The sequence below is a fragment of the Eleutherodactylus coqui genome, chromosome 2 (assembly GCF_035609145.1).
Source record: "Eleutherodactylus coqui strain aEleCoq1 chromosome 2, aEleCoq1.hap1, whole genome shotgun sequence".
Taxonomy (NCBI): domain Eukaryota; kingdom Metazoa; phylum Chordata; class Amphibia; order Anura; family Eleutherodactylidae; genus Eleutherodactylus; species Eleutherodactylus coqui.
In genome coordinates, this window is record NC_089838.1 from 123,202,994 (window position 1) to 123,229,776 (window position 26,783).

Here is a 26,783-nt window from a genome sequence, read left to right on the forward strand (position 1 = left end):
AGAATTCTGGGTGGTCGATAGATTGCTGGAAGCACTTTCTGCCATCCACGACAGGACCTGCTCACACTGCTCATTTTCTAATAAAGGTCTACCGTGTGGACCCATTAATTGTGAGATAAATGTGGGGACGCCAGAAACGTGCCTCTCTCCTATTCCCGCAGCAGTCGGCTGCGATACACCTGGATCAGGAGCTCGGCCTGTGCCCACACCCTGACTTGGGCCTCCGCGTCCTCGCCCGCGTCCACGTCCTCAAGGCCTACCCCTACCCCTCAGCATGCTGTATTACCAGTAGTGCAGAAACAGAACGCTGTAATTAAATGTGCCGCATATTGGCCTGTGGTTGGAGGCTGACTTCCCTTACGGAACGCACAGCAGATCCAGGAAACAATTTTGCGCAAGCCTTCTGTAACGCTTAGCTGCATATTAATTAGGACTACTACCCCCAGGAGATAGATACTGTAGGCAGCGTATAATATTATTATACTGTTTCCCTCTGGCGGGATGACGGCACTGATGTAACAGAGACAGCAGATCCAGGAAACAATTTTGCGCAAGGCTGCTGTAACGCTTAGCTGCGTATTAATTAGGACTACTACCCCCAGCAGATAGATACTGTAGGCAGCGTATAATATTATGTATACTGTTTCCCTCTGGCGGGATGACGGCGCTGATGTAACAGAGACAGCAGATCCAGGAAACAATTTTGCGCAAGGCTGCTGTAACGCTTAGCTGCGTATTAATTAGGACTACTACCCCCAGCAGATAGATACTGTAGGCAGCGTATAATATTATGTATACTGTTTCCCTCTGGCGGGATGACGGCGCTGATGTAACAGAGACAGCAGATCCAGGAAACAATTTTGCGCAAGGCTGCTCTAACGCTTAGCTGCGTATTAATTAGGACTACTACCCCCAGCAGATAGATACTGTAGGCAGCGTATAATATTATGTATACGGTTTCCCTCTGGCGGGATGACGGCGCTGATGTAACAGAGACAGCAGATCCAGGAAACAATTTTGCGCAAGGCTGCTGTAACGCTTAGCTGCGTATTAATTAGGACTACTACCCCCAGCAGATAGATACTGTAGGCAGTGTATAATATTATGTATACTGTTTCCCTCTGGCGGGATGACGGCGCTGATGTAACAGAGACAGCAGATCCAGGAAACAATTTTGCGCAAGGCTGCTGTAACGCTTAGCTGCGTATTAATTAGGACTACTACCCCCAGCAGATAGATACTGTAGGCAGTGTATAATATTATGTATACTGTTTCCCTCTGGCGGGATGACGGCGCTGATGTAACAGAGACAGAAGATCCAGGAAACAATTTTGCGCAAGGCTGCTCTAACGCTTAGCTGCGTATTAATTAGGACTACTACCCCCAGCAGATAGATACTGTAGGCAGCGTATAATATTATGTATATTGTTTCCCTCTGGCGGGATGACGGCGCTGATGTAACAGAGACAGCAGATCCAGGAAACAATTTTGCGCAAGCCTACTGTAACGCTTAGCTGCATATTAATTAGGACTACTACCCCCAGCAGACACGCAGTAAACTGAAGACGGTCACAGGCAGCCCAAATATAGTATTTTTCCCCAATTTTTTGGAAAAAGCCCACTGCCTATATAGCCTGAATATCTCTTTCCCTGCCTCACCAGTACTGGCCCTATACTCTGTACAATGACTGCAGACTGTGGACGCAATGCTCTGCACGGCCGATATACAAAAAAAAAATTGTGCAACACTGCTAAAAGCAGCCTCAACAGTACTGCACACGGTCAGATGTGGCCCTAAGAAGGACTGTTGGGGTTCTTGAAGCCTAAAATCACTCCCAAATAGATTTTTTTTCCCAAATGTTTTTGGAAAGGCCCACTGCCTATATACACTGTATATGTCTTCTCTCTCTGCGTCACCACTACTGGCCCTGGAGTATGTAAAATAACTGCAAACTGTTGCACTGTGGACTGGAATACAGCGGTGATGTAACAGCCAACACAGAGCCAGGAAATAATTTTGCGCAAGCCTGCTGTAACACTTAGCTGGCTGCGTATGAATTAGGACAACTACCCCCAGCACAGACCCAGTACACTGACGACGGTCACAGGCAGCCCAAATAGATTTTTTTTCCCAAATGTTTTTGGAAAGGCCCACTGCCTATATTCAATAAATATGTCTTCTGTCCCTGCCTCACCACCACTACTGGCCCTGGACTATGTATAATTACTGCAGGGCGCAATGCTCTGCACGGCCGATATAAAAAAAAAAAGTGCAACACTGCAAAAAGCAGCCTCCACACTACTGCACACGGTTAGATGTGGCCCTAAGAAGGACCGTTGGGGTTCTTGAAGCCTAAAATACTCCTAACACTCTCCCTATAGCAACTCCAGCAAGACAGCACTTTCCCTGATCTCTGTCAGAACGCATCTGTGGCGAGCCGCGGGAGGGGCCGATTTATATACTTGGGTGACACCTTATCTCGCCAGCTACTCACTGCAGGGGGGTGGTATAGGGCTTGAACGTCGCAGGGGGAAGTTGTAATGCCTTCCCTGTCTTTCTATTGGCCAGAAAAGCGCGCTAACATCTCAGAGATGAAAGTGAAAGTAACTCGAACATCGCGTGGTGCTCGTTACGAGTAACGAGCATCTCGAACACGCTAATACTCGAACGAGTATCAAGCTCGGACGAGTACGTTCGCTCATCTCTAATAGTTTCCTCTCTGCTCTGCCCCATTCTTCAGTAATGAGCTGCTTTAAATTCTCATTTACTGGGAAACACTTTTTGTGCCGGGATCTGAGACCATTGAGCATCTCATCCTGCACTGATCTTGGATGCTGGACCTCGATCACTTCCATGGTGTTACATACTGCCGTAATTAATTCCTCAGGATCCTGGTTAGAGAAATAATATTTCTTCTCACTCTCATCCATAATAACAGACGCTGAAAATTCTGATAATTCTGCCTCAGAAGGTTCTGATGATAACATATAGTCTCAAGTATGGGCCCTTTTAGCCTATCTGGAAGGTCCGAGCTGAGGTTCGGAAATTTGCTCCAACCGCATCGTCTGAACTTCTTTCCTCACCATTAGGCGGATGCCTTGCAACCAGTTCTGTTGTTCGTCCTTTACGGTTTTTGCCGTACAGTCTGAGCATATCATCTTTTTAGTACTGTCATCCAATTTTTTTCGCACACAATGCGCACCTCATTATCCTTTTTTGTCAATTTTCGTTTTAAATGCTTCCTCCTAAAAATAGAAGTCATTATACCAACATACATATGTCATCACTGTTCTGGATTGTCCAAGTGGACTACTTACAGTTGGCAAATTCCCCTTGTCACCATCCACGCTTTTCATGGCATTCAGGACGTGCTGTTGAGCTTGAATCCCGCAGGGGAGCTCTCGGGCATTCAAATCTGGCGCCTTTTCACGCGCCGATGGAGTGACATCATCACTCTGAGCCAGCCACTACTAGACGCCGAACCCAAGAGCACGTATACTTAGGCACTGGCCGAGGACCCTGCAGCCTCCTGACCACCAGCGGTTTCCCTACTACACCCACTCTCCAGCGCAGGCAACGGATCCTGATCTGGACTCCTGCTGGTGAGTAGTCCTTCCATCCGCTGGCACGGAGAACTCCCTCTGTGTCCATTGGGACAGGAAGAAAACACTGGAGAATGGTGGTGAGAGGTGGCCTCAAGAGCTCTCCTCTTCCTATCCCAAAGAGCTCAAGAGGGGGCAAACCTCCATAAGTGCTGTCAGGATGGACGTTATGGTAAAGTAAAGTTTCAGAACATTCTTCTCGTATTTGTATCACTTTATACATAGTAAAGACAATATAGAAACACATATATGTCCAAAAATTTTCTCTAAGATGTACAACTTTTTCCCATAAAAATAAAAGCATTATATGGCTATGTACAAAGTAACGATAAATAATGTTATTAGACAGTTTGTGAATGGCATGAGAATTATCATTCTTGTGCCATATACCAGGCATTCCATGAAATAACTTCTGTATTGAGGTATATGATATCATTAACTATTTCCAATCAATTTAAGGATTCAGGGTTTCCTAGGGGGCTTACTGTTATATAATAGCACCATCTGCTGATTAAAGCCAGTAACTACATGCTGGGATGCATCAGAGAGCAATGGGCAGAGGAGCAGCCGGTAGAACACTAAGTACACCCTGTTGGACGTCTTCCGACATCAGAGCTCTACTGGCCTCAATGAATATGTTGGAAGATATCCAGCAGTTGACTTGAAAGGGTTAACATGTTAAACTCACAGCAATGCAATCTTATTTGCTGCTGGTGTGGATGGCTGTCTGTAGGTTATGGCTAGCAATTCAAAGTACGTAAATGGAAGAGAGGGAGTGACTCTGTTCTCCCCCTCTTTCCATAGCCGCTTGCAGCCATATTTGCCGCACAAAGCTCTGCAATCTCCTGTCAGAGAGGAGAGAAGTGAAAGAAGACTGGCCATGCACCAAAATCGGACAGCCAGCCAGAGATTGTGCCGCATGAAGCGCAAAAGGTTAGTAGCGCTTGTTAGCACTGTGTATGTAGCTTTGCCCCTTCCCCCACGAAGAACAAGCCCAAACTTTCCCAGCGCCATAAGAGAAAGCACAGGGACAGCTGTGGTGAACGTAGGTTCTGCAGGGGAGGCGCAACGGTCTGCAGAGAAGCTGCTGCTACCAAGTGGAAGAACTGAGTTAGGGGTAGTCCGCTTACCGTATATACTCGAGTATTAGCCGACCCGAGTATAAGCCAAGACAATAAGTTTCATCACAATAAACTGGGAAAACTTATTGACTCGAGTATAAGCCGAGCTATACTCCAGAATATACTAGGTTAAAAAAAAACCTCCATACTCGCCTCCCAGCCGGCTTCTGTGTCTGTGCGACAACCTGCTTGAATTCTCCCTGCTGTCATCCCCCGCCATCCTCTCTGCTTGGCTCTCTCAGTGTTGTGTAAGCAAGCACTGTGATTGGATTGAGTGCCAGCCAATCACAGCTGGCGTATGATCCAATCACAGCGCTTACTTACGTAGTGCTGACGGCAGGGGATTTGAGGGCCGAGCAGGGAGATGACAGCAGAGAGAATTCTAAAGTAGCTTGATTGGCTGTGAATGATTGAGCATCGGCTGTGATTGGCTGACGCTCGATCCAATCACAGCTCTTACACAGCGCTGACGGTGGGGGATGACAGAGCCGAGCAAAGAGGACGGCGGGGAATGACAGCGGAGAGAATTCAAGCAGCCTACCGCACCGCCCCCGGAGACACAGATGCCGGCTGGGAGGTGAGTATGGGGAGGGGGGGTTTTAAGCCTTCCCTGACTCGAGTATAAGCCAAGGGGGGCTTTTTCAGCACAAAAAAGTGAGCTGAAAAACTAAGCTTATACTAGAGTATATACAGTAAATTAAATTTATGGTAAAAGATAACCTGTAAGCCTATTGACATAACTTTACTCACTTTCAGGTCTTTATTTCTAATAAATATTGTTTTGTAACTCCTTCTGCTGCATCATATCCTAATTCTGCGCTGCGATACCACCACTCACGACATGAATGTATAATATTTAATGTTTATAATATGAATTTTATTTAGGATTTGTAAATTGAGGGATAGTGAAGACACCTTCATGCCCCCAGTAGACCTACCCCTCCACCCTATAACCTTGTTCTACTATGACTAGTCCTATATGGCTATAACTTGTAATATACATATATTTGATATTTTAAAACCAAAACAATCCATTAAATCAATTTAGCAATGTAATTATAGTGTTTGTTAAACAGCCTAAAAAATAAGTGCCGCAAAGTTTCATGATTTTTTTTTTAGCATTTTTTCCCAATTTATTAGGAATTGATCCTCAAAAATGCAGTATTGTTTTTCAAAACATATTTGCATGTTCACATGCTTTAATTCCTATTTAAAACTATAACACTTGTGAAAGTACAGTTATTATCATGAGAACATAGTATTTCCGTACTTATGCTTTCTGTAGATAACTATGCATTTGTATCTGGATGAAATCCTTTGTAAATAACAAAGCCGGCGCTAGTCATGCTTGAAGTATTTACATTAATGCCAATGAGGACGACTAAGAAAATAAGATACGCCACTCTTTCTGTATTCTACAACAGGCTGACTTATTTGGTGTCACGTCCTTCACGAGCCAACAACATGAATACATATATACGATGTGATTAGTCACATACCTATGAAAGCTATCCACCATTTTTAAGTGCACTCGAAGGTCTTTTTTTGTAAGATGGTCCAACATCCTAGCGTCTACCAGGCATTCCATGAAATAACTTCTGTACTGAGGTAATCCCAAACTAGGCAGCCATTCATTTCCAATCCATTCGTGATTCATATCACCATAAGCCAGGGTCTAGAAAGTTGATGCAAAACAAACATTTTTTAAATCATTCTGGACACTTGAAGCATTGCCTCCCAATAAAATATTACATCTCTTTTCAATTGCAATCTTAAAAAAAAAATGCTTCTGTTTGTTGATATTGCTGTTACATACTAGTTATTGTTCAATCAGTTTTATTAAGATTTTTCAGATAAAATATATCAAGAAGGTCACGCAGGACCTTGTGAAAAGAAAATAATATAATACAAAGTGGAATAATTCGGGCCAACAACTCCTACGTCTCACTCTTAACTTTTATGATATCTAATATCCTTGGATGAGGATTTAGATTTACTACCTCAGGAAGTACTTGGCCCGACCATAAAATTAACTCCTATCTTAACCAATATAAAAAAAAGAAGAAAGAGAAAAGAGAAAGAGGAATAGAAAAAAAAGGGAAAAAATGGGGGGGGGGGGGAGGGAATTGAAGACGTAAAATAAGAGAGAAAAGGGAGGGGAGAGGGGAAAGGGGAAAGCAGGTAGGTTTAGTATTGTTAACCCTGCCATTCTGGTGGCCCACAGATGGGTCCTGCATTCATCATACCTAAGAGAGCAAGTCTTGGAACTCTGTGGAGGACTCAAATTCTATCCATGGCTGCCATTCTGACAAGAATTTGTTACATACTAGTTATGGCACCCCTGGTGTTATTTTGATTCCCTCGCAGGATATCCACCTAATGTGCCCAGTGCTGGTGAGAAGAAGCTGCTTCTATAAGCTGTCTGACAAGGCGTATGCAGTATCACTCTGCCATTTGTGGTTGGGAATTGGCCACTTGTGACAAATGTTGACCAGAGGGCAGGCAGCCAATACCCAACCACAAACGGCAGAGTGATAGACTCAATGCCGCCACTATCGGCTGCATCCTCTTCATGAGACACAGTGCTCCGATTCTTATTTCAACAGATGATGCCTAATCTTAGTAGAAGTGGATTGTTGTCACACTTAATTTAGAACATGACAAAACGCATAAAAAACTTTTTGCAGTCACTTAGTTCATACCTGAGCCCAACTTCCTTCTTCTGACTCTTTCTGAAGGGTCATGAGAAAACATTGATAAGTAACAAGAAATGAACAAAAAATAGTTTATTTTAAAGATGAAAGCATAGTAAATCAAGTAAAGGAGGCACATACTAACAAACTACAATAATTACATGGGGGATTTAACATGCAAGTGGCTAATTGGAGAAGAAAAGGGTTGGGTGGAGCTTGCTGAAATCCCTGCCAATTTCGAAAAAGGGGTACCGTGGTCACTCTCCTCCTCACTGCGGGCTTGCTGCGCTCTTTTTTTCGCCCAAGTGAGAAGACTGAATGGAGCGCTGGTCACTGAAACGAGCTGACACTGCATTCACATTCAATGGGACTGGCTACTTAAGGACTTGCCGCTTGACTATTTCCAGCAGACCCAGTGTTGCATTTGTTCTGATGTCATTGCCGGGAGGAAGCGACCCCTGCAGTGACAGAGGGTAACATGGGACCCCCTTTTTAAGATCGGCAGAGGCCTTAGTGGTGAGACCCCCAAAGATCAGCAAGTTTTCACTGATCCTGTTAATAGGAGATAACTTGTAATCTTGGTACAACTCCTCTAATATCTTTCCTAAATTCAGACCAGCTGATCACTGGGGTTTGGAGACTGCTATCCAGCTGTGGCCATACATTTGTCCTGTACTAACAACTGAAAAGTGAATGCAGTGTTACATAGTGCTAATTTAAATGCAAATATTCACAACAAATTGTCCAGAATCTCCTACCTCTATCATGTCCATAAGCCTTAATAGAACCTATGGAAATTAGTCAAATTTTCAGGGAGGGTTCACACATGCGTTAGGGCTTATGTCCACGGGCGTATGCGTAAAACAGCATGGGTCTCCTGCACTGTTTTATACATATGGAGCCCTTTCACTCTGCTGCCAGAGACCGCGTATGTGCCGAGTGTGCACTGCGCATGTCTGGGAATCTGGCGTCACGGACATACACAGTGTGATTTTCTTATTTTATTGTTTTTCAAATTCCCCACAGAGCAGGGATCCGGTTTGAAATGCTGCCATCTCGCAATGCCTGCGTAGGGGCAGTGTTTTGATACAGAGCCCATAGAAGGGCTCCGTATCATACGCAGAGAAATAGTGCATGCTGTAATTTATTTCTCTGTCGTATATAAACGCTGTGTACACATGCTGGTGTGCATGGAGCAATAAAAGTCCATTGACTTTCATTGCCTCCATTCACTGTGTATCACATGTGGGTGTCACGTGGAGAAAAAATGCCTGTGGACATTAGCCCTTAATTAGCACCCAAATTAGTAATTAAGAGGTCAGAGATCCTTTGAAGCTGCATGACTGCTATAACAGGTATTATATACTATATGTTCTATAATTCTACACCCCCAAAAATATTAAGCACCTAGAAGGAGTTGTCAGAATCGAATCAAACTTTCTCTGTGTGATTGTAACTTTGATATAAGTAAGTGATTACAATATCAGAGGAAAAGATAATTTATTGTGGGAAAACTGACCGCTTGAAGGGAGGCTCTAGTACCCTGTTGTACCACCTCTAGCTTAGATACAAGATGTCGTACTGATGAGCATGGAGGCTCTAGTACCCTGCTGTACCGCCTCTAGCTGGAATACAAGATGTAATATGGGTGGGCACGGAGGCTCTAGCTCCCTGTTGTACTGCCTCTAGCTGGGATACAAGATGCGATACGGGTGGGCATGGAGGCACTAGTGCCCTGTTGTACTGCCTCTAGCTTGGATACAAGATGTGATACAGGTGGGCATGGAGGCACTAGTGCCCTGTTGTACCGCCTCTAGCCTAGATGCAAGATGTGACACGGATGGGCACGGAGGCTCTAGTACCCTGTTGGGCCACCTCCAGCTTGGATACAAGATATGATACAGGTGGACATGGAGGCATAAAAGTTTCATAAGGTATCATGCTACATATTGGTCCATGTTTGCTATACCCAACATTCTATATGGTGCAAACTCGTAGGCTGTCGAAATTGGTGTCCCAGATGACTGCATACATGTTCTATTGGCAATACATCTGGCGCCCAGGCAGGTCACGGAAGTGTGACAGTGTTGTAGAGACATTCCTCTGACACCTGTACTGTGTGCGGCCGAGCATTATCCTGCAGGAAAATGCCTCTTGGAGGACATGAGAGGCAACGCCTGTGACTGCAGGATGTCCTGAACATAACACTGAGCTGTCATTGTCCCTCGTATCATTACTAGGGGTGACAATCTGTCATATGTATTGGCCCCCAGACTATCACACCAGCAATGGGGGCAGTGTGCCGGTCAAAGCACAGGCAGGATTGAGGCGCTCACCCATAGGTCTCCATTCACGAATACGGCCGTCGTCAGTGCCCAAAATAAACCTGGATTCGTAGCTGAAGAAAACATAGTTTTACTCCGTAGCATCCAGTTTCTTTGTTCACAACACCACTGCAATCTGAGGCGATTGTGGGTGTCAAAGTCAGTAAATGTAATGGGCCTGTGAGACCAAATGTCCTTTAGCACCTGGAAATGGTTCTGATAGATACAGGGGCCTATAATGATGGTGCTACCTGTCTCTGGATAGCAGATAACGAAACAGTTGGAGCTGCTTGCGGTTGTTGAACGATCTTACAGTGCTCTCTACTGGTGGTCTCTTGAGAGCATCCTGAGCCTGGCTACCTTGTGCGCTTGCCCATCACGTATCCACTGGTGGTGGGCAGTTCGTCGATATGAGTATCCATCTTCTCACATTCCAATAATGCTCCAACTCTCAAACTCTTAACTGGCTGAAATCTTTTCAATCACATCGTAGAGGCGTTTAGTGGTCAACAAGCTCTACACAAGTAGAAAAAGAGGTCCACTACACACAAGGAGCCTCTGGGAGTCTTGCAGAAAAGTGTCAACTCCTTCTAAGTGTTTGCCTTTCTTTGACAAAGAGTGAATATGCTATGGTTGAAGCTATTATGTATAAACTACAGCTGATATTATTTATGCACTTTTGCCGACCCCATTACATATACTAGTGTTAAGGTGCTTTCACATCTGCGACAGGGATTTCGCTTTCCTGCTCCAGTCTGTGAGCAGGAAGGGATTCCCCGTGGCCAAATGGCCCCGTCTGTGGACGGAACTGAACAGCACCAGGCGTACCCCATTGAATATAATGGGTGCCCCTGCTTTCCGCTCAACTTTTGGATGGCAGAAAGAGCTCCGCAAGCAGCACTCTTTCTTCCAGTATTTTCAGCCAGATCTGCGATGGGACCTGTGGCCAGAGGTTTCAATGCAGATATGAAAATGGCCTTATTTATACGGATATTATAATTTCATAAATCAACACCAATGTCTAAGTAGTATAAAATGAAAAATAATAACCAACCGTTTTGGCAGGAGCTGTAAGATTCTCCATTTCCTCATGGGTAACCCATACATTACCAGATGGCTAATGAGGAGACCAATGGGATGGGCGATGAGATCCACATTTTGTAAGCAGCATTAAAGAAGAAAGTCAGCACCACTGTAAGTTAATAGTGTAATAATATCACAATCAGCAGATACACATCAACCACAGTCACAGGTGTCCCAAAGCTCCCACAAAAGCGAAGAAAAAATGAAACTATTTACAGTCAGTGATGCATAGCCCATAGCAACTTATGTACAGGAGGATAGACTCTGAGAACGTAGGATTGTGTTCAGCAGTTAGCACATATTAGACTTGGCATTGGCCAGGGTAATATCAGTAGTACTACTCCGCATGCTTTGCATATTGTGCTATAAAGTTTCTATTACTTTGTATCAATGACGTTTCTAACAGCAGGATGGGAACCTAAAGACGAAACTGTGGATGTCACCAGTATATGGTATCTACAGGGAGATTTATCAATGTCTTTAAGAGTCTGCAGAAATATTGCAAACTATGCCAAATTTGTCTAAATGGTGACATAATATATTTGTGAAAAATTGCCAAGTATGTTAGAGACTTCTCAAGTTACAGGAGGAAGCATTAACAGACTCACAGTTCTTGATGTTGGAGGGGCTGACGGACTTGTAAGCGAGACCATCTCTTGAATAGCAAGGCGTAGTTTCAAACGATGTAAGGGATTGCTGATCCCAATTTCTCTCTGAATTTCAGTGTCTGACAATGCAGACATAATGGCACCACTCTTCACATTGGCACGACAAGCTGCAACATACCAGGCTGGCATTCCTAGCCATAACTGGGAGACAAGAGGGAAAGCAAAGTTTCTTAAGAAATACAGTTAAGTTAAGAACAGCAAGGTCATAGAAAGGTCATGGAGTTTCAAAACTTCAAGAACGGTTCACATTTCCTCTTTTTTATGATTTAAAGGAATGTATCGCCTATTTCTTTATTTATTAAAGGTAGATAGTGAAAAAAAATAATTTTTTTTCCTGATTATACTTTTTTTTTCACCAGATTACAGAGCAGCCATCTCAACTTTGCTGTAGATAATTGCTTTACAGTAGCTTTTAGAGGTGTGCTTTACAGCAAGCTCATGGGTCATTCACACAATGGACAGGAACCATTGAGTTCTATAGAAGAGTGTTTTAGGCAAGTTTTGTGATGTGTGCAGATGTCATTGTGCAGGAAGGTGGAGGAGATGAGCAGTGATAATTGAAAAGTTCTCTCTACAGAAAAGGGAAGTGTCAAGCGATTTAGACTTAGGGTTCCTTTACAAGGAATGACTGTCAGGCGCATAAGCACCCAACAGATGTCTGAGCTATCATTGCTGCTATGCTTTCACAGTCATTCACTGAATGGAGGTGGAGCAGACTGGAGATCTTTTCTGACCAAATGCCTCTATTCAGAGTAAAGAGGCAGTCGTTCACAAATGAACAACTGCCTGTTTAAATGGGCCAATGGTCATTTGGTTATAAGGTGAGCTAAAAACCAAGTCACTGCGACTCAGATTCTTGCTCGCTTGCCTTTTGGGTACCGTGTTTACATGGGACAACAGTCACCCGTAATCACTCTTTCAAGGGCAACTGTTAACCTGTGTAAAGCTACCCTTAGTGGTCAGTGTGGAAACTGCAGGATTTTTTTAATATATAGATTGTGGCATCGAAAATTGAAGAAAAAAAAATTACCCAAATTTCTTTAAAAAATATGTTTAACATAAAAACCTGATTTATACAATAGATCATTCTCTGATGACATATTCCCTTTAAAGGTGTAGAATTGGGAAAAATTAGGAACTGAAACCTCCTCAGAGCTGTATAAAAAGAAAACAAATCCTCATCCGATCCCCACAGCTCCTCTTCTAATGATGCCCAGTCCTCCGCTGCAGTCTTCAGGCTCCAGCAATGACATGCTGTCACAAGGACATGTGAGCACCGCAGCCTATTACCATCGGTAGCATTCACATGTTGTCCCTGTAATAGGACATCCTGTGGAGTCGGAAGACGAGTCCAATGGAGGACCGGGCAGTCAAGTGAGGAAAGTATGGCTTTATGTTTTTATGTAGCACTGAGGGGATTTCCAATTATTTTTCACTCATGACTATCCCTTTAACAATACTGAAATAGGCCGCCTGCAGACGAGCGGAAATCCCGCCGCGGGATTTCCCGCGGGATTTCCGCCGCTGAAAGTCTGCATAGGAGTGCATTACAATACGCACTCCTATGCAGACGGCCGCGGTTTGGCCGCGCGAAATCTCGCGCGGCAAACAAACCGCGGCATGTTCTAATTTTCAGCGGGGCACGCACTCACCTGGCCGCCGGCTCCGGTCTGCGCATGCGCCGGCTGCGCGGCAGCCGGCTCATCAAAGAGCCGGGGCCGCCAGGCGCAGTTGAGTACGCGCTCGTCCCTGCAGGCTCTGGGGTCGGATCGCGCGGCGAGATTTCTCGCTGCCGGATCCGACTCGCTCGTCTGCAGGCGGCCTTAAGGTGAATGAGCATTTAATGCATGTTTTAGATTTGTATTTATTTTGTTTTTAGAAGGGTTACAGTATGTAACCAATATGAAATGCAACTAGTTACATTATTATATTCTTATGTTGATGCTGCAAACATGCAGCCTGTTGTATCATTTTTTGCTGAAGTCTATGGAACTTGAAAAATAGATCGCTTTTATTTTGAGAATACAAATATAAGTCAGATATGGACATGAATATGTAAGTAAAATACATATGGAAATATGGCTGAACGAAAACTGTGCCAATCAATACAGACATAAATATAGGGAAAAACATTCTGAATTTTTATCATGAAACCATTTAGGTAAAATATAAAAACAACTGTTGCTTTGCTTTTATAAAGCAGTACTTGTCTAGTGTGTACTTAAGAGTTTTTTCCCCCATCATTTACCTCAAGCCAGGATACAACGGTTGGTCCATCCCACTGAGCAAATGGTAGCCCTTTCCTTCTGGCCTCTTCTAAAAGTTCATGTCTAAGTTAAAAAGTGAGAGCAAACAGAGTTATTCAGTCTTAAGATATCAGATGTCCTCGATGTGTAAATATTTTATACGTTCTTGTAGACCAATTCTAAAGTTTTATCAAATCTTTTTAGATCTAATTTGATTAAGAGCCCCCATCCATAATGGATCCATGATCATGGACTGTGCTTTTAAAACATGGAGCACAAATTGCGGCACAGTGCCACTATGTACAAGCACAACTGATAGCGCAGGCAGATGATCAGATGTGTCCGCCGATCAGCGGCTGCAGCCCCTGCAGAGTGTAATGAGAGCTTTAATCTAAGTGAAGGACAGTGCTTATTTGTTAACACAGATGCCTCATACACAGATATAGCCTGAAACTGCGTGCCAGACTATGCTCACTATCCAATGAGCACTTACAGCACAGAAAGCATTCATTACTTAATATGAGTGGCTGTAATTACAGGTTATGTCTGTGTGACAGGGACCTGTATTACCCAATGTGCCCTTTACTCTGTTGTAAGTTCAAGTGCTTAAAGACGGGGCAGCATGAAGAGCTCCAGTTTGACTTTGAGTAAATGAGTGTGGACCGTCTCTGCTCAGTGGGGGGAGGGAGGTCCGAGAGATCCTGAAGCTGCTGTCTGTCTGTTGTTGAACAGCTCCAGTTGTATGTGTTGTTTGCTTATTTTTTTCCATAGCTGCAGTGAGACCCATGTCTCTTTCACTTAGCCCCCACCCTACCCAAATCACTTGCTACCTAATCTGCCCCCTACGCAGAGTCCTTTGCAGGCTGTATCTACCCTTCCCCACACACAGCGTCAGCTATCTTGTGTCTCCCCCTCTATCTCCATCCCTTTTCAGAACCCCTCCCAATGCCCCTGCCTCAGAACCCTCGATACCTTGTGGATACCCGTAAGAAAGCCCTTGACACCTCCACTCTAAGCCCACAGATTGTGTGTCACTGCATGTCCTTCTTACCCCCACATCCCATAACATAGCCTCTGCTACCTTCTAGTCTCCGCACTTCCTCCCCCACAGAACCAACCTTTGTCCCTTCCTGTCCCTTACTACTATATATAAAGAAGCTGCTTTGCCAACACAGTGCCCCCATTATAAATAGTTCCAACAGATTGCCCCTCATTATCAATAGTTGCAGAAGAATGCCCCATTATTAAAGGTGACAGCTGACTATGCATTCATTATTACTACTGCCAGAAAATTGCCCAGTTATTAAAAATGCCAGCACCTAACCAATTATTAATAGTATCAGCAGAGCACCCTCCATTATTAATAGTGCCATACAGAGTGCCCCCCATCATTTATAGTCCTCCAGGGTACCCCACTGAGCAGCCACAAAATATAAAAAAATTAAAACTTTGTGTTGTGCATGGGCCACCCTACAGGTCTATAAACTGTTTGTGTTTTAAAAAAGCAGTCCCCCATTTTTATCTATTCATTCATTATGTAGCTAGCCCCCCGTATATATTACATATAAATCAGCTAGTCTTGCCTTGTTTAGTTATCTCTTTTTTTTTTTTAAATTCCCTTCAGTTGGGTCATGTGATCTCATGGTAACCCCCTCCCCTTGAGAATCTCTAACTTTTTATGTTTTCAGAAGGGGGCACTACTAGGGCTTCCTGTGGATGGCCTGTACCACACATGCTATTCTCATGGGGGACAGAAACTCCTATGACATTACTGTTGATGATTAGAGGCTCCTGTCACACAGTCATAATTAAGCGTTGCTCATCGTGGATGGCCAGGCAATAAAATTGGATAGATGTTTGCAAAATTAGAATGGTTCATCCCAACCCAATTTTTTGCAAAGATTGCCAGGAAATCGTTTTACAAATAAATGTGTTTTTTCTTCTATGAATGTGGCTCAAGTGTTAGCACTGTTGCCTTTTAGTGCTGGGGTCCTATGTTCAAATCCAATCAAGGATAACATCTGCATAGACAAACTCCATCCAGATGTTGCCCTTGGTCAGATTAGAACCAACAACTCCAGCACTGCAAAGCAGCAGTACTATCAACTGAGCCATTCCACTGCGCCAGAGGAGGGGGAGACAAACAAGTATAAACACAAACAGAACATAAAAACCCCCATCCAGAACCAAGCTACCATGCCATGTCGTCCTTCTCTGGAGGAAGAGATAGAGAAACACAAAAAGAACATACAAAGTCTATGCAGATGTTGACTATGGACATATTTGAACCTGAAACCCAAGCACTACAAGGCAACTGTGCTAATGACTGAGCCACCATGCTACTTGTTCTTGCTTTTTCTTCTTCCTCTTTCTTTGGCCGGGCTCACACAGCCGTAAGCGTAAAATGCTGCGTTAACTTCTAGAGCAAGTTGGGTCTTGCCTTACGCATGTGTTTAACCACTATATCAACCAGGGTTTGGGGCTTTTTACATGGAGCAATGGGTCATTGGAATGATCAGACATGAATGAGTCGTATGCTTTCAAACAATGTCAGTTTACAAGCGCGAATGATGAATGATAATTGGAAATGATTTTTTTCGTCATAGCTCATTCAATTCATTGTTGGTTGGTGAGGGGAGTCTTCAGATGCTTCCGAATGGTCTGCGAACAACCGAGCAACATAAAACGACTAGCAAACAACAAAGAATGGTTTTTATATCTACATAAAATAAGCAAGCGAATGAATGATCATTCATCATTGGCCAGGTTTACCCTGAACAATTATAATTCACTTTTGCACAATTCAACGATTATTTGAATGATGATTTTTCCATGTTTAGGGGTCTTAGCGGGGATTCCTTGATTCATTTTGCCTTGTATTGACACCCACTTTACCCTGTTTGCACTTGATAGACATTGGTTTTTGAAAACATATTAGAGGGATAACATGTAGGGGGATAGGCTAACATGAATTAACATATAGCCTTCAATTTCATATACAGTATATTAGTTGTATAGGTGAATGTTTTATACTCATGGGTTAAATGTGCTTAGCAATGGTGATGCAGAAAGCCTGTCAGCTCCATGACTCTCTAATATGTGCTAAGAGTATTTGGTATATACCCAAAGATAGCGTTTTGTCTGTGAGTTGAAATAATGGAAATCTATATGCATCTCAAGAGAAAACTAGAATAATCACGTCTGCAGGATGGATGCTAGGCTGCGTTTCCTCCACCTTATGTATATATCAAATAAAGCTCGCAACATATGCATTAAACGGACAGTGTGACTGATGCCTAGCAATGATATTTGTCACCCATAGACTAATATGGGATCTGTTTAAAGCATACCTTGGGAGCTTTTTCATGATGGATCCGTTAAACAGATGCCATAAAGGCCTCATTCACACGGGCAACACGGCATCGCCCCGAGAAAATTGCGGCAATATCACATCTCTGCTCAGTGCGATATTGCTGCGAGGTTTTTTGGGGGACTAAGCGTCAGCCAATCAGAGGCAGCACTTCCATCACATGCATGCGCTTTAAAGGCTGCATCCGCACGGGCTACAAAATCTCAATACATAACATCGCTCATGTGAAAGAAACCATGGGCTTCACATTGTAGCGAGATTTTGTAGCCCATGCGGACGCAGCCTTTAAAATGGTTGCATGTGATGGATGCCATACAGGGGCATCTGTCATCTATAGGTTAATATGGCATCTGCTTAATGGGTGTATTTATGTAAAGGACACTATTTCATTCAGGGAAAAAAAACCCATAAAAACAGTATTCCCATTTGTCCTGGTGAGACAGAGGCCATAAGGACACTCTTTTGGAGTCTGTCTGATATTGAACCTCAATGAAGACCTTTAGCATGCACATCTGGAGCTTTCTCAACATTTACAATAAATGTAGGGGATCAATGTAGTGTGAACTCTGCATCCAGCGCCATTCTGTTCGTCCCCTGGCATTACTCCAGTCTGACCTAACGTAAATGACCTTATAGTAAAATACCTACCCCCAGTTAGACTAACCTGTCCATGCAACCTTTAACTGTTGAGACTGACTTAAGAATGTCACAATAAAAATACTATATTTTTTAATATTTTTGGCATCTATTAAATTTTGACTGATACCTTCTATTTATGAAGCAAATAATATATGTCTAAAGCATATCTAGTCCTAAGCCAGAATGGAAACCTGTGGTGCCAAGAGCTCTTTGAAATCAACAGGAAGGCTACTTGTGTAATTTAAAGCTCAATGGGACATGTAGATTATGCAGTAAATCTCAAATGAAATAGCTCCCACACTACAGTGTCTCAGAGTGCCGGGGATTAACTACAGCATCTATCACTTTTATTTCACCTTGCTCAGCCCAGATTGGCTGTTGTACATACAAAGTTACTGCAGGTATCATGTATTTATTTCCAATACATTGTATAGCATGACCCAATAGTTTTAAAGGGAAAGTACAAGGAATGGTGAAGATATGGAAGAGCAAAAACATCCGCATTACAACAGAGATCTGAATAATTCAATAATTTTTACAATAATTACATATGTATACGAAAGCTGGACACTCAAGAAATTAGACAGAAGAAGGATCGAGGCCTTGGAGCTGTGGTGCTGGTGGCGTATGCTGCGCATATCATGGGCAGAGATGGTCACACATAAGGCGATCCTAGACAGTGTCAGATCTAAAGTATCACTAGAAAGCAAAATCACCAAACAACGGCTTTCATACTTTGGTCATGTCATACGAGCCAATTCTCTGGAAACAACATTAATGCTCGGCGCAGTCAGTGGGTGCAGAAGAAGAGGAGGATGCCGAAAAACATGCTGGCTAGATACAAACAAGCTTGACACGAACATGCCTGAAAAATCTGAAGGTAGCGGCCAAAGACAGGGAAGCATTGAGTATGCCGATCCACAAGGTGACCGAAAGTCAGCAACGACTGAACGGATAAATCATCATCATTACGCTCTCCAGAACTAAATACAAATATTTATTCAAATGTACAACTTTCTTCATTAATATAGACCACCGATCAACCAGTCCATGGAACGCTTTGCATTCCATTCAGGGGCCATTTAGTCTAAACGTCATCCCCCAGTGCCGGGCAACATGGTGGCGCCGCTCCTCACTCTGTTACCGGCACATCATCCTGGTCGGGGTAAGCTTTATATCCTCTTCATATTGTATGTCTTCCATGCTTGAAAAAGGGGCATTCCACACACTGCAATGGCTATGAACACGCCTGGCATGATAGTCTGGTCAATTTTTATCATAGTTTTGGAAAATTAAAATCAAAGTTGTTGTTTTTTTTGAGAACTTTGTTGAACCTTCTGTTTCACCCCATATGGAGGTGTAAACCCTTACAAGCACAGAGAAAATCTCTTTTTCTTTTTTATTTAGTTCAACTTCATTAAAGACACTCAGTCACCTACGTTTAATCCTACAAGCTAAGCTAAAGGGCTAAAAGTAGGTGACCCTCTGGATCCGGGGATGTAGGTGTTATACTTAAATCCCTTGTCGCTCTCATGGTGTCAACGCTGGGAGCCACTACTCAAGGCATTGAGTGGCGCATTAATTCTAATTTTATAATGGGTGGACTACTTAGCAGCGCCGCTCAATGCACTGCAGCAGTGGTTCCAGTGCTGACATTAGAGGAACAAGGGGGGAGATAAGTAGAAGACTGGGCTAAAAGTAGGTGGCAGGGTCTCTCTATTATTCCGTCTGATTTCCTACAAGATTTGACTTAAAACGGGCACTGGACATAAGTATCCCGTTCTACTATGTTAGAAAGTAAGGGTTAAACAACCAGGAATCCTGGCCACTACTTATACAGAAGGAGAGCCTTCCTTCTATATCAACAGTGCCTGGATTCTTGGTTGTGTAACCCTTACTTTCCATTTGGAGGTCATCCTGCCAGTCTATTCCAGGAAGGCAGCGACTGATATATGCCATTATGGGGTGTTCTGCTTGTTTTGGACAACCCAGCAAGGGGAGCAATTTTGTATCACATTCCTGCAACTTTTATTCTGCTGCTATGCTGCACCATGGAAGCGTTTTGTGCAATTGTATTCGATGGGAACGCTACTTGTTCCTCGCCATCAGCAGTCCTCTGCTCTTCAGTCGGTCCCTGAAGAATCTCTCAGTGTCACTTCTCATTGCCTAATGTAACTACTGCAGTTGGCTAAGACCCGGTAATCACTATCCTAAGTGTCATAGCTCTGCTATAACAGAAGCCACAACGCTTGCTTGAACGGAATATAAATAATTATTTTCTATAGCCATTAAAAAGCGTAACAAGTTGCTTAAATGCACCAGTTAGGTTGGGCTTTCACACTTCAGTTCTTTCTGTAGCTTTTTAAATGTGTTTCACCTGTAAAAACTAGGTCATAAAAACCACACTGCAAAACTCTGGCAATTCATGTTACAAACATGCCCTGTGATGACGCGGACAGTGCCATGACTTCCTGGCTTTGGGCGGTGGTCCGGGGTGGCATCATAGCATCATCTGCAGACCATGTGACGCACTGGGTGACGCATGCCTAGTGTCATTTTGTGCTGGACTCAGAGGGACTAACATGCCCCTTCAGTTTCAGTGCTTACAGGCTTCCTAGGATGTCTTTCAGCCCAGTCAGCCTATCAGGTTCTTTGTGAGGATATATTAGCCGGTCCGGCTCCCTTGTACAAATGCCATACTCCATTACCCTGTATCTCGTATCTAGTATTCTAGTGCTCTGGGTCTCGGCCAGTGTAATTTGTTCATGTTGACTTTCATAAATGCGCACGGCACGTGCAGAATATCTGTGTATTTGCTGTGCATATACCCAGAAAATCAATGCGATTTTGAGATTTTTTGTGCGCGCAAACACGCAGTACTTTTGTACACACAAATACGAGCAGGAGCAGGTGAAATACATGGATGAAAGATCATTTCGTATGTGTAACCTGTTGCGTATTTGTGTGGCTGAAATGTGCTTGCTTCCTTGTGATCCCGGTCTTAAGTGTCTGCTTATATCAAGCCATCACCTGGGTGGAAACGTGAAGAATTACAGAGAATCCTTAGAAATAGCTTTTCACACCAAAAAAAAAATGATCTCTCCAAGTACTTTTCAGCGTTGGATGAATAAGGAAGTATTATTTTGTTATTGCCCGTTTGACATATAAAAGTCCCTATAATATAAGTGCTCAAAGTAAATGTATGTGCGCCAAACAAGCTTGTAGGAACAACAATGACTGTAGGTAAGTGAACTCGCAGAGAAAGCTGGAGATCTACAATAGTACTCTACAGCCACTCAAACAGGGGAAAGGGCGCCATCTGGTGGACATGTATACTCTAGACACAGGCTTTGTCTAGTAACAAGCTTAAGTTTCTAGATGATTTAGCAGTACTTCCATATATATATATATATATATATATATATATATATATATATATATATATATATATATATATATATATATATATATATATATATATATATATATATATATATCTATATGCGCATGAGGCTAATAATTATATCTCTATCATCCCCTGTGAATCAATTCAATCTTCTGTCAATAACCCAGCAGGCCTTTGGTTAGAGCATTCACAAGAACATCATCTTATTTATTGATCATCTCAGAGGATCCTTGAATTAGGAAAATGTACAGCGCTCTGTTCTTTAACCCCTTAAGGACCAGGGTGTTTCAGTCCAAAACCACCAGACACGTTTTAGGGATTTTACCCATGGGGTAGTTTTACTGCCCTATTTTTTTCAGCTACCAAAATTATCTTTGCAACATATATATATATAAATTTTTCACAGATTTGTTTTCCTATTTTTATTAATTTTACACTTTTTCACTGTAGCTGGGGCATTCATAGGAGCCCCAGTTGGAGAGGAAAACATTCACCTATAGTGACAGTCAATGACAGAGCTGATCTGGGTCTGCTAGGACCCTACAGCTCTGCAGTGGCAGAGAGCACCCAGCTCACATAACCAAGAAGTGATCTTCTGTGGGCGGCCGAGGGCTGCAGGACACACAGGGGAGCTCCTGAGAGCAACAGGAGGATGCGGAACAAGCAATAAAATAAGACCTAGTGCCTCTTTTGGGGAAAAAGTTATTAGATAGGGTCTTATTTTCGGGGAAACATGGTATATACCTTATGCTCAGTTCCCATCTACATGGGAGATTCACTTCAGAGCCTCAGATGCAGATCAATCCCAAACATCAGACGAAATAGCGCGGCATACCATACTATTCTATCCGGTAAAATGCAAGAGGGCAAGGCAGAAGCCGAACAGACCCTTTTACAGTCAATGAGGTCTAAGCTGTTTAGTAGGTGGACAAATTTGTGTCCTGTAGGGATCCCATTTTTTGGCTCCCATGACAGAAGAGGAAAAATGGAATGTTAATCACAGATGTATACACACGCATATGTGTTGTCTAACAAAAGGTAAACTTTTATATTGGAATAACAAGTTTCCACAGTTTCGGTCACAGGCGCACAAGCGTGCACCCCGGTCACATATCATATTTAAAGGGGCAGAAGAAATGGAAAAATTCAAGCTCCGGCACAGATGATGGTTTGATGATGACAATCTATAATTTAGACTGACCGGCTTTGTTGTTGTTTAAAAGGCAATATTTTATTGATCTGGAGAAAACATTGCAGCGCTTTGTTGGCGGCTCTGGTCATGTAATATTTACTTCTGGATGAAGTTTCAGAAACATGCTAAAATCCCTAAGGGAGAAATGTAAATAAATGAATTGGATTTTTAAGTATCTACTCTTTGATATTTATTTCAGTAGGGCTCTGTCATGTTGATGGCATATTACTGATGTATTATTAACTTTTTATTATCCTTAATACACAGACTACTTTAGCTGTAGATGAAAACAGTTGCTGTCCAGACCAATATATTGTATAAAAAGGAGAGTTAAAAACTCAAAGTTCCTAAAACAGAGACATCGCTAGAGGCTCATGGGCCCAGGTGCAAACGTTCAACTTCTCACCCCCACACTCTTCATTGCCGCTGGCCTTGGTCCAGCCAAAACTTTCCATTGCTGCACTGGATCTTAAGAGACTCATCAATGCAACACTAGTAGCCAGAGGATACAACATTGCCAGAGTCTTTAAAAGAATAGGGGCACGAGCACCAAAATACGTGTTACCTCCCCCAAGAAGAAAAAAATAAAAAATATATATGTAGCTCTAAATAATACAATTGGCATATAATATTCAGATACCAGCTCTAGGCAAGGATAGTGATTACAGTGCATTTACCGCCAGTGACACCTTTTTTGATTGATGATGTCCATTTTAGTTTTTTTTCTATCTATCGGCATAGACCACCATAATGAGTTCTTCTAGCTCCAACTCTTCTCTTCGCACTCTCCTGCCACTACACCCTCCTCTCAGTGCTCCCTACACACAGTAATAACGGCCATCTGCACTGCCACACAGTGGACACTCTACGCTACTGTAGTGGCCCACAGTTCTAGGGGCCCCTCCATCATTATAAAAGTTTCATGTATGTTGCATGTCTATTCTGTAATGTGGAACACAAGTGTATTGTATGTTTGCAGGCATGAAAGGGTTAATGTCTAGTGTTGTCTGGAAAATGTATCCATCTATCTAACTATTGATTGGTCTTGGTTTCATGTATGTGTGAAAAGAAAAGTGTAAAAAGATTAGTTAGCCAGAGTATAAAGAAGGGAGTTGGAGAAAGGAGCGAAGAGATGGAGGAAGCTGAGCGATGGTCTGCCACTCATGCTTGGGCCCAGCCATTCCAGGGACCCTCCACAGATCTGCTCACCTTCCAGAGAGAGAAAGCCCGGACTTGGTGGAAACGTGTGGTTGTACAGCGCAGATACCGCATGTCTCCAGAGCAATGGAAACCGCTTCTTAGCGAAGTAAAAAGTGAGTGTATGACAGTAGAGAGAGATCCAACAGATAACTTAGACTGTGGATTATACAAATGCCCCGAGAATCTTCACTGCTTCAACACTACTAATTGTTTTCTGTACCAAGACTGTTTTATTGACCTTCATTTCAAGAGTTAAGTAAAAGGAGCAAGACCGCCCGTTCCCGGTTTTGTCTTAGAAAATAGGTTTCTGTGTGTGGACCACTTTACAGCTGGCACCCAGGATGTATGAAGAGCTCACCGCGCGATCTCTCTTCATACATAGACCGCCGATACAGGCCATCAAAAGGCGTATCGGTGATCACAAAGGTGTCAAAGTAAACAGGAGTTTCTCCTCTTTAAAAGGCCCAACATTGCCTGTTTTTGTAGTTCTGCTACACGTACATGGGATGATTGTCGCCCGAATTTGCTGTTTCCAGGGAGCATTTGGGCAATAATCCCCCGTGCAAAGGTACCTTAAGGGTAAGGTCTCGACATGCAACCATGATACAGCCAAAAGTTCCAAATCAATGCAGCTTGCAAATAAATTAGGTGTTGTTAACTGACTGTTGATTGCTACTGGCTATTAACAAACAAAAGTAGTATCAACACAGGTTTTGTAATGGAGACCTGATTAACTAATCTTATGTAATTTTTGGATGCTGAACACAAAAATGACATTGAAAAGGTAAGATTGGTTCTTGCTTGGTAGTTAGAGAGGGAAAAAGGAAAGAACCTGAAGGTCAATTGTTCTGCGTTCTACTTGGGCAATTCCAGATCCATAAGATAAGATCATTGAGTTCTTCTTGTTTTATCTTGTGCCGCTCTACGAATTCGTTTACACTTGGTTCATCTGAATCACCCTCCATTGTGCAATGGAGGGTTATGGAATGGGCACTAACTCATTGTGTACTACAGGCTTCCCTCCATACCATTGGGCCTGCAAATAGCACGTCCCTGCCATGCAACTACGACCAGAAATTGGTGAACAAGTATTGCAACAAAAATGCAGAGCTGATGGTTTGTCCTGATATCCTACTTTACACCCAGAGTATAATGAGTAGGCTTTTCATATGATAGCTGTCATACAACATCTGCTGGAGGCGAATATAACCTTGTCACAAATGTAACAGAGCTGGTTTATGCTGTTCATGCAATCATGCAGCAGATATCCAACATGTTCAATGGAAAATTACATAATACACAACACAAGCAGAAATGAATGAAAAAAACTAAATCCTAACGTAATCCAACTTGCTTTTCAATCTGCGCATGCATCCCGTCCCCTTCCACAAAGCACAAACACAGCCCATTCAAGGTCAGCAGCTGCCTCCGCATTCACCCAGAGATGCAGGATAGTCCGTCTTTCGAAAAAACAAGGGATGAGGTTGTAGCTCAAGAATAAACGCTTTATTTGAAAACTTCCACGTCTGACAGAGTATCAACAAGAACAAAAAGATCCGTGTCAATCACTCTTTGGTGTTGTAACATAAGAAGTTGGGAGATATTTACAACTGTAATAGTATATGCACGTGCGAGATAAAAGATAAAAAAATGTTAACAAAAACGGGGTGGGGAGCACTGTAATTCCCAAACACACTATTGGAAAATTGCAAAAAAAAAGAGCTGAAAATTAGTTTAAATCCCAAAAATATCACAATTTTCCATATGTTGCTTCCAGACAAGAACCAATCTTGCAGTTTCAATGTCATTGTTGTGTTCAGCACCACAAAATTATGTAAAGTTATTTAATTAGGTCTCCGTGACAAAAAACTTTCTAATTTGAGATCTGTTTAAATCTCATTCATTCAGATAGATATGAGATAGATAGAGAGATAGATAGATAGATAGATAGATAGATAGATAGATAGATAGATAGATATGAGATAAATAGATCGATATATATGAGAGAGAGAGAGAGAGAGATATGAGAGAGAGAGATATGAGAGAGAGAGAGCAATAGATAGATATGAGAGAGATCGATAGATATGAGAGAGACAGAGAGAGATAGATAGATATGAGAGAGAGAGAGATAGATAGATATGAGAGAGAGAGATAGATAGATATGAGAGATAGATATGAGAGAGAGAGAGATAGATATGAGAGAGAGAGAGATAGATATGAGAGAGAGAGAGATAGATATGAGAGAGAGAGATAGATAGATATGAGAGAGAGAGAGATAGATATGAGAGAGAGAGATAGATAGATATGAGAGAGAGAGATAGATAGATATGAGAGAGAGAGAGAGATAGATAGATATGAGAGAGATAGACAGATAGATATGAGATAGATAGATATGAGAGAGATAGTTGGATATGAGAGAGATAGTTGGATATGAGAGAGAGAGATCGATAGATATGAGAGAGAGAGATCGATAGATATGAGAGAGAGAGATAGATAGATGAGAGAGAGAGATAGATAGATGAGAGAGATAGATAGATAGATGAGAGAGATAGATAGATAGATGAGAGAGATAGATAGATAGATGAGAGAGATAGATAGATGAGAGAGATAGATAGATGAGAGAGATAGATAGATACGAGAGATAGATAGATAGATACGAGAGATAGATAGATAGATACGAGAGATAGATAGATAGATGAGAGAGATAGATAGATGAGAGAGATAGATAGATACGAGAGATAGATAGATAGATACGAGAGATAGATAGATAGATACGAGAGATAGATAGATAGATACGAGAGATAGATAGATAGATACGAGAGTTAGATAGATAGATACGAGAGATAGATAGATAGATACGAGAGATAGATAGATACGAGAGATAGATATGAGAGAGATAGATAGATATGAGAGAGATAGATAGATATGAGAGAGATAGATAGATATGAGAGAGATAGATAGATATGAGAGAGATAGATAGATAAATAGATATGAGAGAGAGATAGATAGATATGAGAGAGAGATAGATAGATATGAGATAGATAGATGGATATGAGAGAGATAGTTGGATATGAGAGAGATAGTTGGATATGAGAGAGATAGTTGGATATGAGAGAGAGAGAGCTATGAGAGAGATAGAGATATGAGAGAGATAGATAGATAAATAGATATGAGAGAGAGAGAGAGAGATATGAGAGAGAGAGAGATAGATAGAGAGATATGAGAGAGATAGTTGAAT

The 26,783-nt window shown here is 42.4% G+C and overlaps 1 protein-coding gene across 2 annotated transcripts in view; it reads right to left on the reverse strand.

Moving 5' to 3' along the window:
- Window positions 1-26,783, reverse strand: part of PPFIA2 (PTPRF interacting protein alpha 2) — a 344,020-nt gene that overhangs the window by 19,203 nt on the left and 298,034 nt on the right. For both annotated transcript variants that reach the window (XM_066591485.1, XM_066591486.1), the window contains 5 exons: window positions 13,741-13,822; window positions 11,433-11,633; window positions 10,796-10,858; window positions 7,427-7,456; window positions 6,224-6,399 (listed from right to left, as the gene is read on the reverse strand). In XM_066591485.1, coding sequence (XP_066447582.1) covers window positions 6,224-6,399; window positions 7,427-7,456; window positions 10,796-10,858; window positions 11,433-11,633; window positions 13,741-13,822 — 552 coding nt within the window. The remainder of the gene's footprint in view (window positions 1-6,223; window positions 6,400-7,426; window positions 7,457-10,795; window positions 10,859-11,432; window positions 11,634-13,740; window positions 13,823-26,783) is intronic.